Genomic DNA, 12692 nt, shown 5'->3' on the forward strand with positions numbered 1-12692 from the left:
CTTTTCTTTCTTATACTTTGACTGTCAGTGTGAATTAATACGTTCACATCAAACTAGAAACTCTGTTGACCATAAGATGCCTTGTAAGTTTGGATAAATAGCATCTTATTGTAAAGGATATACTATTACAATAAAAAAATCACACGTGCCATTCTTGAACATTATCAATAGCAACTTTGAGTTTGAGTTTACACAAATTAGACAATTCACAAATACTTAATTACTTTATTAAATCCATAGACTGTATAATAATAATACAAACTAATCCAAATTTGAATCATACATTAACATGAATATTTGCATAATTCCTTCGCGCTGACTCAATGGGTGTTGCAGTTGTGTCTCAGGTTTTCCTGTTACTCAAATTGCTCTTGTTTCAGGCCCAAAAAATCCAGTGCATTTCCTGCGAGCAATTTATCCTGCAAAACAAAAGTACACGCCATTTTGAATACTGGATTAGACATACAGTACATTAAGATTTTAAAACTAATTAATTAATTTATGAATTTAAAGTCTGAAAGCTAGCAGAATGAATCACATTTCTTTATGTCAAAATGTTGAGGTTTCTGACATGCTACCAAAGACTAAACACATAGTGTAACAATATTGTTACCTTTAGTGTTCGATCAAATTCATCCATTGATTCAATCAGTGACCCAGGCTGCAGCTCACCCAGCGGGAATGGATAATCTGTTCCCAACATCACTTTATCCTGAAAGAAGATTACGTGCATGTTCACTTTTGTAGTGTTGAACATGTAGTGAACATGTTCAGATATACACATTCGCAATATCTCAATAATATAATAGATCATCAGTTGAGTTATTCTGAAGCATCCGAGTGCTTCCACACATCAGAACAGCTCCGTGCTACTTTAATAAGCCCGTGTACACAGTTTTTGTATCCAAGGTTAAAATGTTTTTTACAGAAATAACTACTGATGTGTTCAAACTACCCACACACACACCCTCCACTGGCAATACTCCCTAAGTGTGTATGAGCTCTCTGCGGCAGGGTGTGTGTGTGTGTGTGTGTGTGTGTGTGTGTGTGTGTGTGTGTGCGCGCATGCGCTCTCAATGAATGATGAATGCAAGCTCACTTTTCCAATAACATCAACGAGCAGTTTCAGGGAGGTGGGATCATGAACTAGGGAGTCAGTGTAGAAAGAGCCGAGGTATTTCCGTGGACTGATGTTGTTATCCACAGCACACAGGTCAGGGCGGACTTTGTGGCCATGTTCAATTCTGCCAACGGTGAATGGAAAAGAGCCACCTGTAACCAGATGAACAAACAAGAATCATACAGCGGCTCATAGCATCTTTAATTGAGCATGAAGTAAGAATACTTTTATAGAAGTTGACACCTTAGTGTTTTCATTATTACACTGAAACATACTATACCTCCATGTGCAAAGCAGACTTTCAATTTAGGAAATCTCTCGAAGATACCTCCAAATATCATCGCACAAATAGCCATGGTTGTCTCTGACGGCATGCCTGCGAGATGGAAAGGAAAACAAAACTTAATATTGCAGTTGAGTATTATTTGGCTCTGTTGGCCACAATGCATTGAATATGAATTGAAAGCTACAATACTCGAAGAAAATCAACACCATTTTAACAAATGGGAAAATACAATGATTTTGTTTTGATGGCTTAATCAGTCATTTAGGAAGTAGTGGGTATGATGTTGCTTTGTTATGGACAGATGATTAAACAGGGATCAATTTCAGTCACAAAGTGATTGTATTTTTAAGAGAAAAGTGTTTTTATTGACTAGACTGGGGGGATATTCAATATCTCCTGTTTCTACTCCATCTCCCTCACCCACTAGCCAGGGCAGCCAATACTTAGCCATCCGCCCATCTGTCTGCATCTCCCATGGGTGGACAAATATGGAGCAGCCCAGCTCCTCAGCTGCCTGCAAGGAAGAGGAACAGCCAGATCAGTACTCCATGAATCAGAAGTTGACCTCTGAATACAAAGGAATGTCTTGCAATTCAGAATGAAATTAGTCAAACCAGTGAAGTGTAAACATAGGTACATTTGCTATTCCCACGAAGTATATTAGTGCAACATTCAATGTCTCACAGCATAGAAAGGATGGAGTTCAGAGGCGTTGAGGTCCCAGTTGTTGATATGTGAGCCAATCTGCACCCCAGGAAAGCCTAGCTCCTTCACACAGCGCCTCATCTCCACCACAGCCAAGTCAGGGGCTTGCATGGGCAGAGTGCCCAAGCCCACAAACCTCTTGGGGTGACTATGCACTGTCTGGGCCAGATTGTCATTTAAGAGGACACAGAGATCCAGCGTGTCATAAGGTTTGGCCTGTAACCCAAAAGTGGGATTAAAATAGGTAAATATACTGTATCTGTGAAAGCTGGAATACAATTTGAATCATATATTCATCTTAGTGTCGGTGCCTCTGTGACTGCAGGAGAACCAATAGATCACTTAAGAAGCTTTGCAAAGTACATAAGCCACTGTGGCTTTGCACATGAAGTCTAAAATTTAATTAGCTCTTTTTTTTTTTTAGGTGGGTGCAGCTCGCAATATTTTCAGGCACAGTAAACAAATGGATGTTTCAGATCTTAAGCACACAGCAATAAAACATAGTGGCTGCATTGTTTTTTTTATCCAAGCTGCTCAAACCTTGTGTGCACTTACCCAGTAACTGAACATCACAGGAACTGTAGAAAGGGCTTGAACTGTGACACCTGAAGGTTATAAACAGCAACATCGGTTTAGGCATCAGGAACACTTAACACTTGTTGTAGTTTTTTGTGTCTGTGCATATACCATGTTGATCCATGTCTCTTATGCGTGCATTTGCATCCCAGCAGTTTTCTTGAATCACTCGGAACAGCTTCCCATCCTTCATCATCTCTGCTTCCCCCTGAAACACAACATTTACAATAGTCACATCCTTAATTAGTATGACTGAAATTAAAATGTCTCTTGCCTCTCTGTTATAGAGTCAGACACCTTGGCAGATTTAATGTTCTTGTTCTTGGTCATTTCTCTCATTCAATTTACAATTCTCAAGCTCATGAGATCATGTGACATTTGGCTTTCATAGCATTTCAAAATACATCCACATGATGGCAGCAGATAGCTCGCTATGAAACATGCTGTTTCATGGAAAAACATGCAAGATGTAAACTTTTATTTACATCTAGAAGTAAAATTTCATCACAGACTGTCTTTGAAAAGGTTCTAGAAATGCAGATATCCAATTACTATCTGGACAGACTTTTTTTTCCCCTGTTAAAGGCTGTAATTAAAAAATCTCTAATCTTGGATGCTACTACACCTGTGTGACTTGAAGTCTGATGATTGAATGCATCAACTATTTGCCCTTATCTGCAGTTTGCTGATGCCCAAAACTCAATCAATGTCTCCCACTAAAAGTTGCAGTGGCTACACAGCTGCCATGCTGCTCTGTGTTCTGCTGTGTTGAAGTGAATCTCTCCGCTGATGCAGAGGCACCGTTCTGAGTTCTGCAGCTGCTCATACGGAGAGGACCAGGCAGTCAGGTCCAACGAGTGAGGTGCAGCCGGGAGGAACCTGCTGTGTCCCCAGCATAGTTTGCAGTACAATCCAAAAAAAGTGGGACTCACCTTGCAGTGATGGTGAAGCTGGACAAACCCATCATATCCATACCTCTGTAACACATGCAAAAAGTGATTATGCTTAATAATTTCATATACTATAAAACATACTATGCATTAGATTACATGTCAGATGTGTTCAGATGTAAAATCTATATGAACATGGGCATAGTTCGGTATCCCCCACGTGAACTACTGTAGAAAAGCCTCTATTGATTGTGTTATCCCATCTGCGAGGGTTCAATCTTCATCCTGGAGGACTATCCACTCCAACGCCCTGGATAACTCAAAGTAAATGCCATCTGAGGCTGTTGACTCTTTTGCATACAGATGAAGCTGCAAATGCTCTACATGAGCAATACAGCCAAGCCCCATTTCATATCCCTGCAGAGCTGCAGTACTGTGTACTTTGTTGATGCCACAGAGAAGCCTTAGCTTTTCAAAGTGCAAAATGGGTGTACTTTTAAAAGTGTGAATCTATTTTTTCAAGTAGCTGTTTCAATGAAAGCCTGCTTCAAATTTAATTTATTTGTAGCAGTTCAACAGTGGAGTTTATAAGAAGTTCTGTTTGGGTTCCTGAGAGTGCAGGCTCAAAAAACATACTTGATATTATGTTCACCTTGATACTTAATGACTTTTCCATATTTTATGAGAACTCATAAAAAATGCCTATAATTTTTAGAGGTCCACTACAGAAGATGATTCATTACTTCTCAGCTGAAAATGCAGTGGTTTTTCAAAAGCTCAAATGATTGGTGTTGACATTTATGAAATACTCCCCATCCAAAATCCTAAAATAAGTCTATTTGGATTTTTCTTAGACCCCTCTGGTGTCTAATTTACACTAAACATAAGTTATGTCACTATGCAGAACTACTGTACATTTTGTCTTCTGCAAACAAATGGAGTAGCCCTAAGGGAAAGGACACTACTTCTCTTCTACATATTGGGTTTCCATATGGTTATAAGAAGAGTGTTTATTAGGGATAAGTTCTTATCATTCTTATTCAGATACAGCACAACCCCAAACAAAGCCAGAAAAGCCAATGTGAACAAACTACAAGGGTTTAATAACCACAGAGTGTGCACTGATTATTGCCATTATAATAACCAATACAACCCCATTCAGTGTAACATACAACATTTTGATTTGTGCCCAACAATATCCGTTTCCGTGCATTTTAAGTCTGATATCTCAAGTAGCAGAGAAGCAACTCATATACAAAACATGCCTGTGTTATTATATTACTATATACATTTCCTTAGTAATATGGGAAAAAAGGATGCATGAAAAGCTTGTGGGAGGGTGAGGGCATCAGTCTCTCCTATCAAGCACTAAACATGAGAAATCATTAGCTAAGGCCAGGCCTCCACAGTGACATAGACATAAGAGTAGGAACAAATAGGACAGGCAGGAGCAAGGCCAGAGCCACCTATTGATTAAAGTTTAACCATCCATAGAGAACACAGATTTATGGAGTGAACTGTTAAACTCCCCAATGACACTCGAATGGGAAGATTCTGTACAAATTTATTTTACTGGAATTTAATAGCATTGAATTCAAGGAGAAGCTCTGCCTGCTATAGAACTGATACAAACAAAAATGTGTGTTTTTTTTAATACCCACTCAACCTACCACACAAAATGAGATCCAGCCTTTAGATTGTGTGGATTTACTCATGCTTATAAGAAGTTCTCAGATCCTTAATGAGCTTGCGTCTCTCAGTGCCTACCTGCTTCAAATCGGGCCACTCCTTTGGTAAAATATGATTGTGAATATCAACCTTCATCCTTGTGATTACCCCCGGGAAAATGTGGAAGTCTGCTGCCAGAGATTCCTTGCAGTAACTAAAGGCAAACCCAGCAAATTCATACTCCGCCCTCAGTCAGAAACCAATGACCCACAGGTGAATGGCTGTTGGGACACCCTGGTAATTTATTACCTAGTCTATAAAACAAACAGAAAGTAATCATTTGTCTGTGTATGACATTCAACCTCATTGACAGCTGATATTCTAAACCATGAAGTGATATTATAGCCTAAAACTACATTATTTACACCCCAACCCCCTACAACCACTAACCCACACACACACACACACACACACACACACACACACACACAAGTTCACACACACAAGCAGCGTGTGTGTGCAGCCGGCTGCTTGCATTATGCTGAGTCAGAGTTTTGTGCTTATATGTTTATGATAAGTGCAGGTTTGGATGTTGCAACACTTACATTATGCCTGGCTTTTGCTTGCAGTAGTTTGACTATATCTATATATCTGCTGCACAGATCACAAATACGCATCACTTACCAGAATGTAGAGCAAATACGAGCCAAGCTGACTGTTATTTCCCAGAATTTTTTCTTTTTTTTCCTTTATTCCATACCCTCACCTGCTCACAGGTGACCTGCGTTTCGGCGCCACCTGGTGGTCGATTGTTGCAGCATAGAGAACACAGAGTGCAAGCAGGTTGTTTCACTAACAAGGCTAAGGTGTGGATAATTTAATAAACATGAACTAAAAGGGCGATTATAGGATTGGATGGGAAATTTAGCATCAAGAAATATGTAAACTAAACCAATTATTACCTCTAATCAGATAAATAAGCTCTACATTGGAAAAAGTAGCAATTTGTCGTCATTATAGGATATAAATAATATAAGATATATTATTATTATTATTATTATTATTATTATTATTATTTGCATTAAATGCTGTTTGATATAAAACTGCTCTGTAAGACCCATTAAAGTTTCGTTTCATAAATCAAAACTAATTTGAAGGAAAACTTTAAAATGCTGTGAGTGCGTCGGGATAGATGTCACTGATTATTTCATGTAGTGGCCTGTATGGGAATAAGGTGCTGAGTCCTGAGAGGAGGAGAAAAGGAGGAAGGGGAGGAGGAGGAGGGAAAAAAAAAAAAAAAACTTGCTGGCACCGCCTGTCAGATTCACAGCAGATCTCAGCAATTTATCGCATCGCCGCATCTAACCCTAAACTGTCTCTAACTGGCTCCGTCGGACAGGGTGTCTACACTGAGGCTGCAGAGCTGCTCCTCGCAGTGTTCACTTCACACAGAGGGAGTTGGTTCGCTGCTGATGCTGGGGAGATAAATCCTTTATCTCCCATCTTCTCTTATCGCCATCTCTTCTCTCCCCCCCTCCCGTCCAACCCCCTTGCGCAACTGAGTCGACACTGGTGGCATACTGGACGCGCTGGATGGCTGCTGCACTTAGCGAACCGGCGTGAATCTTTTTTTTTTCCCCCACCATCATCAATCATCTTTCTCTGCCTTTGAGCCTGACAACAAAAACAACCACTGCAACAATGACAGACCCGGCGACCCATGAGTCCTACCCTGTCCCAGACCCGACTATTGTGGATCCCTGCCCGGCCACGGTGCGGAACGGCCAGTGCGCCCCGGATGGCTTCACCAACAACCATCACCAGCAAGCCAAAGCCCCCGGACAACCTGAGTCGTTCACCACGGGCCAGGAGATGAAAATCACAGACAATGTGGAGGGAGAAGGTAACTTCATCTATCTCTGTCATGTTTGTAGCTGGTTTTTAAAAGTTATGGATGTGTGTGTGTGTGTGTGTGTGTGTGTGTGTGTGTGTGTGTGTTAAGGGGACCCTGGGGAGAAAGGAGGGGTATTTTTACCATTTGAGGTATTTTTAGTCTGCTCTTATTTGAATAATTTATGATAGTCCTACATCAGCAGGATTCAGATTAGAGTGAAGCAAAAGTTGAATTCAGATCTTAAAACACTGTTAAACTGATTCTAGTCTCCAAAGCCATCCATCCATTCATTCATTCACTCATTTATTTCAGTTTTATATATTACATTGCCTCTGGGGACAAAGTTGGGCTGTGGGAATTCAGTTGTTCTTCAAAACATGCACGGAGGCACAGCGTCAGACTCAGTCAAGCTCGATTCTGGTACCAGTCACATGCGTGGAAACCTTTTAGTGTGCTTTTGCATTTGCTTAAGCACATTAGCGTGTCTGTGTGTGATGTTTCTACTAATATAGTCCCATTCATCATCTCATATACATAAAACCTGTGAAACAGCACATTCCACTGTGGATAATAAGAGGGCCTCAGTTATACAATAAACCCTAAGCCTGCTCCTTTGCTTATATATTCATTTAGCTGATTTATTTAATGTCATATATGTTTACTGGATCTGTTTTCAAGGGATAACTGACATTTTAATTTACCGTACTTCTGAGTAATGAAATTAAAGCAGCGACAGCAGGATTGGACTTGGCTATTTTAAGAGCCAATCACCATACAGGATCCATCTCATCTACCCAACAAAATAAGTCAGAAAAGGACAAGAACACACAGTTTTTGTCTTTTTCTTACAATTTGTTGTTTATTAGAGATTGAAGTCACTAGTCACTTGGCAGATTTAAACTAGGAAGAAGATTGAACCCTTAAAGGGGGAGTAGTTACACTGCCATAAAGTATGGGAACTTGTGAGAGACTTCAAGCAACAGAGGCCAAGATATCTCGACTTTTAGTCCCTTGCATGGGTCAAGCTCCAAATGCACTGAATCCTACATTTCCCATAATGCAACTTAATACCATCTTTCATTTGACACCCCCCCCTTCCTGCCTGGTTTCAAACACAGACTTTAAAAAGTTGTAGTCTCTAAAACCTAAACCAAGATATCCCTGATGACATCACTATGACATCACCAGGGCTGCTTTCTCTTGTCAAAGCTCCTCAAGAACCATAGTAATGTCATTATGCAATGGTTTTAACAGGCTGAGTACAACTGGTTTTATGGTTAAAACTGCTGGGGTGCCCCATTTTAAATGTATGTAATCTCTTGTGTTACTTAGCTTATAATGTCAGGTGAGGTGATCAAAGTAAATAAAGGTCATTACCTCGCTTTAAGAATGAGGGTCACACACAGAGGTATTAAAGGTTACATGAACAGGCACTGAGGAGGAAACTTTACTTTAGAAGTCAAACCATTTCAGTAGATCTTCAAACAAACACATCATGCACTCACATTTCCGCACAATATATTTCTCACATTCACACTCTCCCTGTCTACCTCCCTCCTCCGCTTTCCTCATCTCTCTCCCAGAAAACCTCTGCAGTCTGATCTTGCTTATCCATGCTAGTGGTGTCTATCTATCTGTCTGTCTGTCTGTCTGTCTGTCTGTCTGTCTGTCTATCTATCTATCTATCTATCTATCTATATAAATATCTCTCTCTGTCTATCTATCTATCTATCTATCTATCTATCTATCTATCTATCTATCTATCTATCTATCTATCTATCTATCTATCTCAATATCTCTCTCTATCTGTCTATCTATCTATCTATCTATCTATCTATCTATCTATCTATCTATCTATCTATGATGCTGATATATGAATCAGTTTATAGTTATGTCATATAGCATTACAACAAGACAGGTAGGGACAGGCTTTTAGATTATTTTAAAAAGTAATTAATTTATCTCTTTCAGGTCAAACTCCTATGTGAGTATGCAATCAGCCTTTTGAGCTACAAGGCTATTGCTCAAAAGGCTGCTGATGTTAATTATTTTTAGAAAAGAAAGGTGTGACAAGAGTCGAGAGAGAGAGAGAGAGAGAGAGAGAGAGAGAGAGAGAGAGAGAGAGAGAAAGAGAGACACTACAAGCTCTCTCCCACACAAAACCAAACACAAACCTGTGTGTGTGCCACAGAAGGATATATGAGGAGATGTTGAGCACATGCCTTCTGTCTGATCCCCCTGGCCTGGGATCATGTGAGTAAAGTGATTTAAGCATGCTGTCTCACTTCCCCCTCTGCCTCACACGCACTGACTCACTCATACACACACAGACATACACACACACACACACAAGGCTGGTTAACAACATCTATGTCCTTTCAGTTTTTTCCTCTAAGTGTAGAACTTGGACATCATAGTTTTATCTATCATAGAGTTATCTTCTATTGGGTGCTGTATGTGTAATTTTATAAAATAAGTTTCTGTATCTGCAGCTATTTATAAAACGGTAATCTTGAATAGTGCAATCACTATTTTTTATCTTGAACCACCCTTGGTGTGTTTGTTGGAAAGTTATACAAAAAAATCATCAGAGCTTGTCCAGTCAGAGGATATAAGACATGTTTTTTGTTATCCTCTTCCTACATGTACAATACACACATGCACATTAAGATAATTATCCCTTTAAGCACAAGCCATGTGATTTTCCATGACTTTCTATCTTCAAAGAAATCAATTAAGGCCAGATTAAGTGATTTCACATCAGCTAGATAGCAAATGTCAAGGGTTGAATGGGTCTGTGCTGTACACATGCATCGCAGTGATAAAAATGGTCTGTGTCTGATGTTTTCCCCTTCATGTCAACAAAAATGTACATGTTTTAATAAATTAAATATGAAAGTAATAAATTATGGATGCATAACTACTAAATATACACCATATTAAGATGTCAAGTTGAACTTTCTTAGTAACGCTCCAAGAGGTTTAACGTATTTCATATTTCTAAACTAATTACATTCAAACTGGCTATCTTTGCCTCCCATACTGACATACAGACATACATAAGCTATATATCAAAAAGTATATGTTTTCAGATGCAAAACCAGGTGCGTACCTTTATACTTAGAGGTACAGGTTGCCTGAACAGAGCTGAAGTCAGATGAAGTAGTGCAGTGCTTGGGTCTCACTGTCTATCAAAAACAGTTGGCATCGTTTACTGGTGGGAAGCTGGTGAGGGATCATATCCTTGTAGCAGTACCAACTCCCACTGGATGCTCTGTCTGCTCTGTCTCCTTCTGTCTACACCCACACTAGACAGTGGGCGTTAACAACAACAAGGACTGCATTAAGGGTGAACTAGATTGTGAGAAAAAAGGGGAGAAATACAAAGATAAACACAAAATGAATCAAATACAAGTACCAGAGTGATAATACTATTGTTAAAAGGACTATTGGGATACAAGACTGCATTTTTGATGGTACAAAATAAACTTAGACGAAGGGTAAGGATATTACAAAAAGACAAGCATCTCATTGAATCTGAGGGGAACTACACTGATTTTACATGCAAACTCATGAGGAGTACCACTCTCATGGCTCTGGGAGAGTTTTATGGTCTAATAAAATAGAATTTTAGATTTCAATTCTCTTAGCTCATCTCAGTTTGGTTATGGACAGAAAGCCTGCTTAACAAACTGGATGTGTGGAGTTTTAAATATGTGGGCAAGGGCCTACCAAAAAAGATGCTATTAGTTGCATTATGGGAAACTCTTTTGTGGATCCCTCAAATTTATGTAAGTGCAATACTACAACAACGTAGTTCTCCTTAACTCATAAAATGGTTTGATTTGGCACTGTCACACAGTCGTGTTGCCATTTACAGTGACGGTTTTGAGCCTCTAATTCACATCATTTTGTAGTTGTTCAGTGTCAGGTGATTGATTGCAAAGTGAACTTGTGGCAGATGTTCAACAACAGCTGATTTTGAATCAGGTGCTAATGCTGGTCAGGGTTCAAGTTACAAAATTCAAGGTTCAAGAGTGATGGCCGGATTTGTTTGAGTTTGGGCAGATTTACTGTCAGTGATTTCATGTTTCCTGCAGATCAAGTGATGGCACCCTGACAAATATTTACAATTAAATATTTACAACATGAAGGAGAAAGAGAGTGAAGGCTTCTGCAGTATTCAAAGAAATTCAGTTGATTTTTTTTTTTTTTAAAGGAAGAGGCATGGAAGAGTTCTTTTCAAGCATTTTCAAGTTTTTATGCACAATCTTGTATGATGCGTGACTTGAGCACCATTCTCCCACTGCAATGACAGTGTTATCAGTGTTGAAGCTTTGTTCATATGCTAGTTAGAGAATTCCCCCCGAAAGCAGGAGATTTCTATAATGTCTCATCTTCAAAAAGACTTGAACAAATAGCTTTCATAAAAAAAACAACAACAATAAAATATAGATAAAAGCATTTAACTCCCCCTTTATCCTGGCAAACAAAGACAACAACCATGAAATTCTATCCAAAAATCAGTGAATTCTGTCCTAAAGAGTTGGTTCAAATACTAAACAAGACCCTTCATTAGTTCCTGTTATCTGTCTGTTTTTCCCGTTATCTGTTTTGGGGTCCAAACTTGCAGTCTGAAAAGAAAACACCTTTTGTGTCACAGGCGACTGACTATAAGGTCCCTGGTACAAATTTCTGGATAGAATGACAACTGATATCATTAAAAGCTCTTTTGGAAGTCAAAGTTCAGGCACATGAATATTGCATGAGACTGCAGAGCCAGCCTCACGCTTCATGACAATGGAACAGCCTCAGGCAGTTCAGAATCTGGGCTGTTTTGTCTGTGACTTCAGGCAAAGACTTCTCACACAGAGAAACAAGACTGTAAGCCATTAGGAAATGTATAGGGACTGTTATATCGAGTCTTCTGCTTTAACACCATCTCTGTGTCATTTTTTAGAAGGTAACTGTGCCTTAAAAAGCTATTAAGGTTGGTTACCAAATGCAGAATGACTTATTTTGTGATCTTGATATACTTCAATTGGTTTCATTGGTAATTTTATATTCAGTGTAGGTTATCTCATAATTGCTTTGTTTAAGTTTGAAGGACTACCCTTACCCTTAACTGTGAGAGAAGTTCTGTTTAAGTTCAACTTTACAAGCTATCACGGAGCTAAGTTTCACCCATGACCTGTAATCTGCAGTGTAACGTTGTGCCTTTAAATACCCGCTGGTCCGGTGCTCTCTAGCTAGGTGTAGAGGATGCAGGGAGGGTGGTGCTCCAGTAATGTTGGAAGTAGTAATACATTCTCATTGATAAGCCTAATAGGCCTGTTGCAGGTGATTGACTGTAGCAACAACACAACCTTTCTCAGTTCCTGGAGCATTTATCTAGCAGTTTCTCACCTCTGACCTTCCTTTGGATTGCAGGAAATTGAGAGACTTTTCATACAATGTTACATAGGCTGAAGGACTGGGACAAGTCACTGGTTCCTTTCATCATTTCAGGACACAATTATGTTATTATATTGTTGTTTATTGTATGTTGTTCTG

The 12692-nt window shown here is 39.4% G+C and overlaps 2 protein-coding genes across 2 annotated transcripts in view; one reads left to right on the forward strand and one right to left on the reverse strand.

Moving 5' to 3' along the window:
- Positions 1–211: 211 nt before the first annotated feature.
- acmsd (aminocarboxymuconate semialdehyde decarboxylase) lies at positions 212–5507 on the reverse strand. The gene is made up of 10 exons (XM_051404859.1): positions 5345–5507; positions 3620–3664; positions 2799–2895; positions 2667–2716; positions 2091–2327; positions 1827–1920; positions 1401–1496; positions 1100–1272; positions 614–712; positions 212–419 (listed from the first exon to the last, which is right to left on the reverse strand). The coding sequence occupies exons 1-10, from the start codon at positions 5399–5401 to the stop codon at positions 357–359; spliced, it is 1011 nt and encodes a 336-aa protein (XP_051260819.1). The 5' UTR covers positions 5402–5507; the 3' UTR covers positions 212–356.
- A 1039-nt stretch (positions 5508–6546) lies between these two features.
- Positions 6547–12692, forward strand: part of tmem163a (transmembrane protein 163a) — a 60690-nt gene continuing 54544 nt past the window's right edge. Inside the window, exon 1 of the mRNA XM_051404860.1 lies at positions 6547–7148. Within this exon, the coding sequence (XP_051260820.1) occupies positions 6947–7148 (202 nt within the window). The 5' untranslated portion in view covers positions 6547–6946. The remainder of the gene's footprint in view (positions 7149–12692) is intronic.

The sequence above is a fragment of the Dicentrarchus labrax genome, unplaced genomic scaffold, assembly GCF_905237075.1.
Source record: "Dicentrarchus labrax unplaced genomic scaffold, dlabrax2021, whole genome shotgun sequence".
Taxonomy (NCBI): Eukaryota; Metazoa; Chordata; class Actinopteri; family Moronidae; genus Dicentrarchus; species Dicentrarchus labrax.

What these genes read in the sequence shown, in the direction of transcription:
- acmsd (XM_051404859.1), bottom strand. Translation starts at nt 5,401, where the DNA reads ATGAAGGTTGATATTCACAATCATATTTTACCAAAGGAGTGGCCCGAT. An exon ending in AGTCTGCTTTGCACATGGAG is followed by an intron (nt 1,273 to 1,400) that starts GTATAGTATGTT and finishes ATCTGGTTACAG; the next exon opens with GTGGCTCTTTTCCATTCACC. An exon ending in TCGTTGATGTTATTGGAAAA is followed by an intron (nt 713 to 1,099) that starts GTGAGCTTGCAT and finishes ATCTTCTTTCAG; the next exon opens with GATAAAGTGATGTTGGGAAC.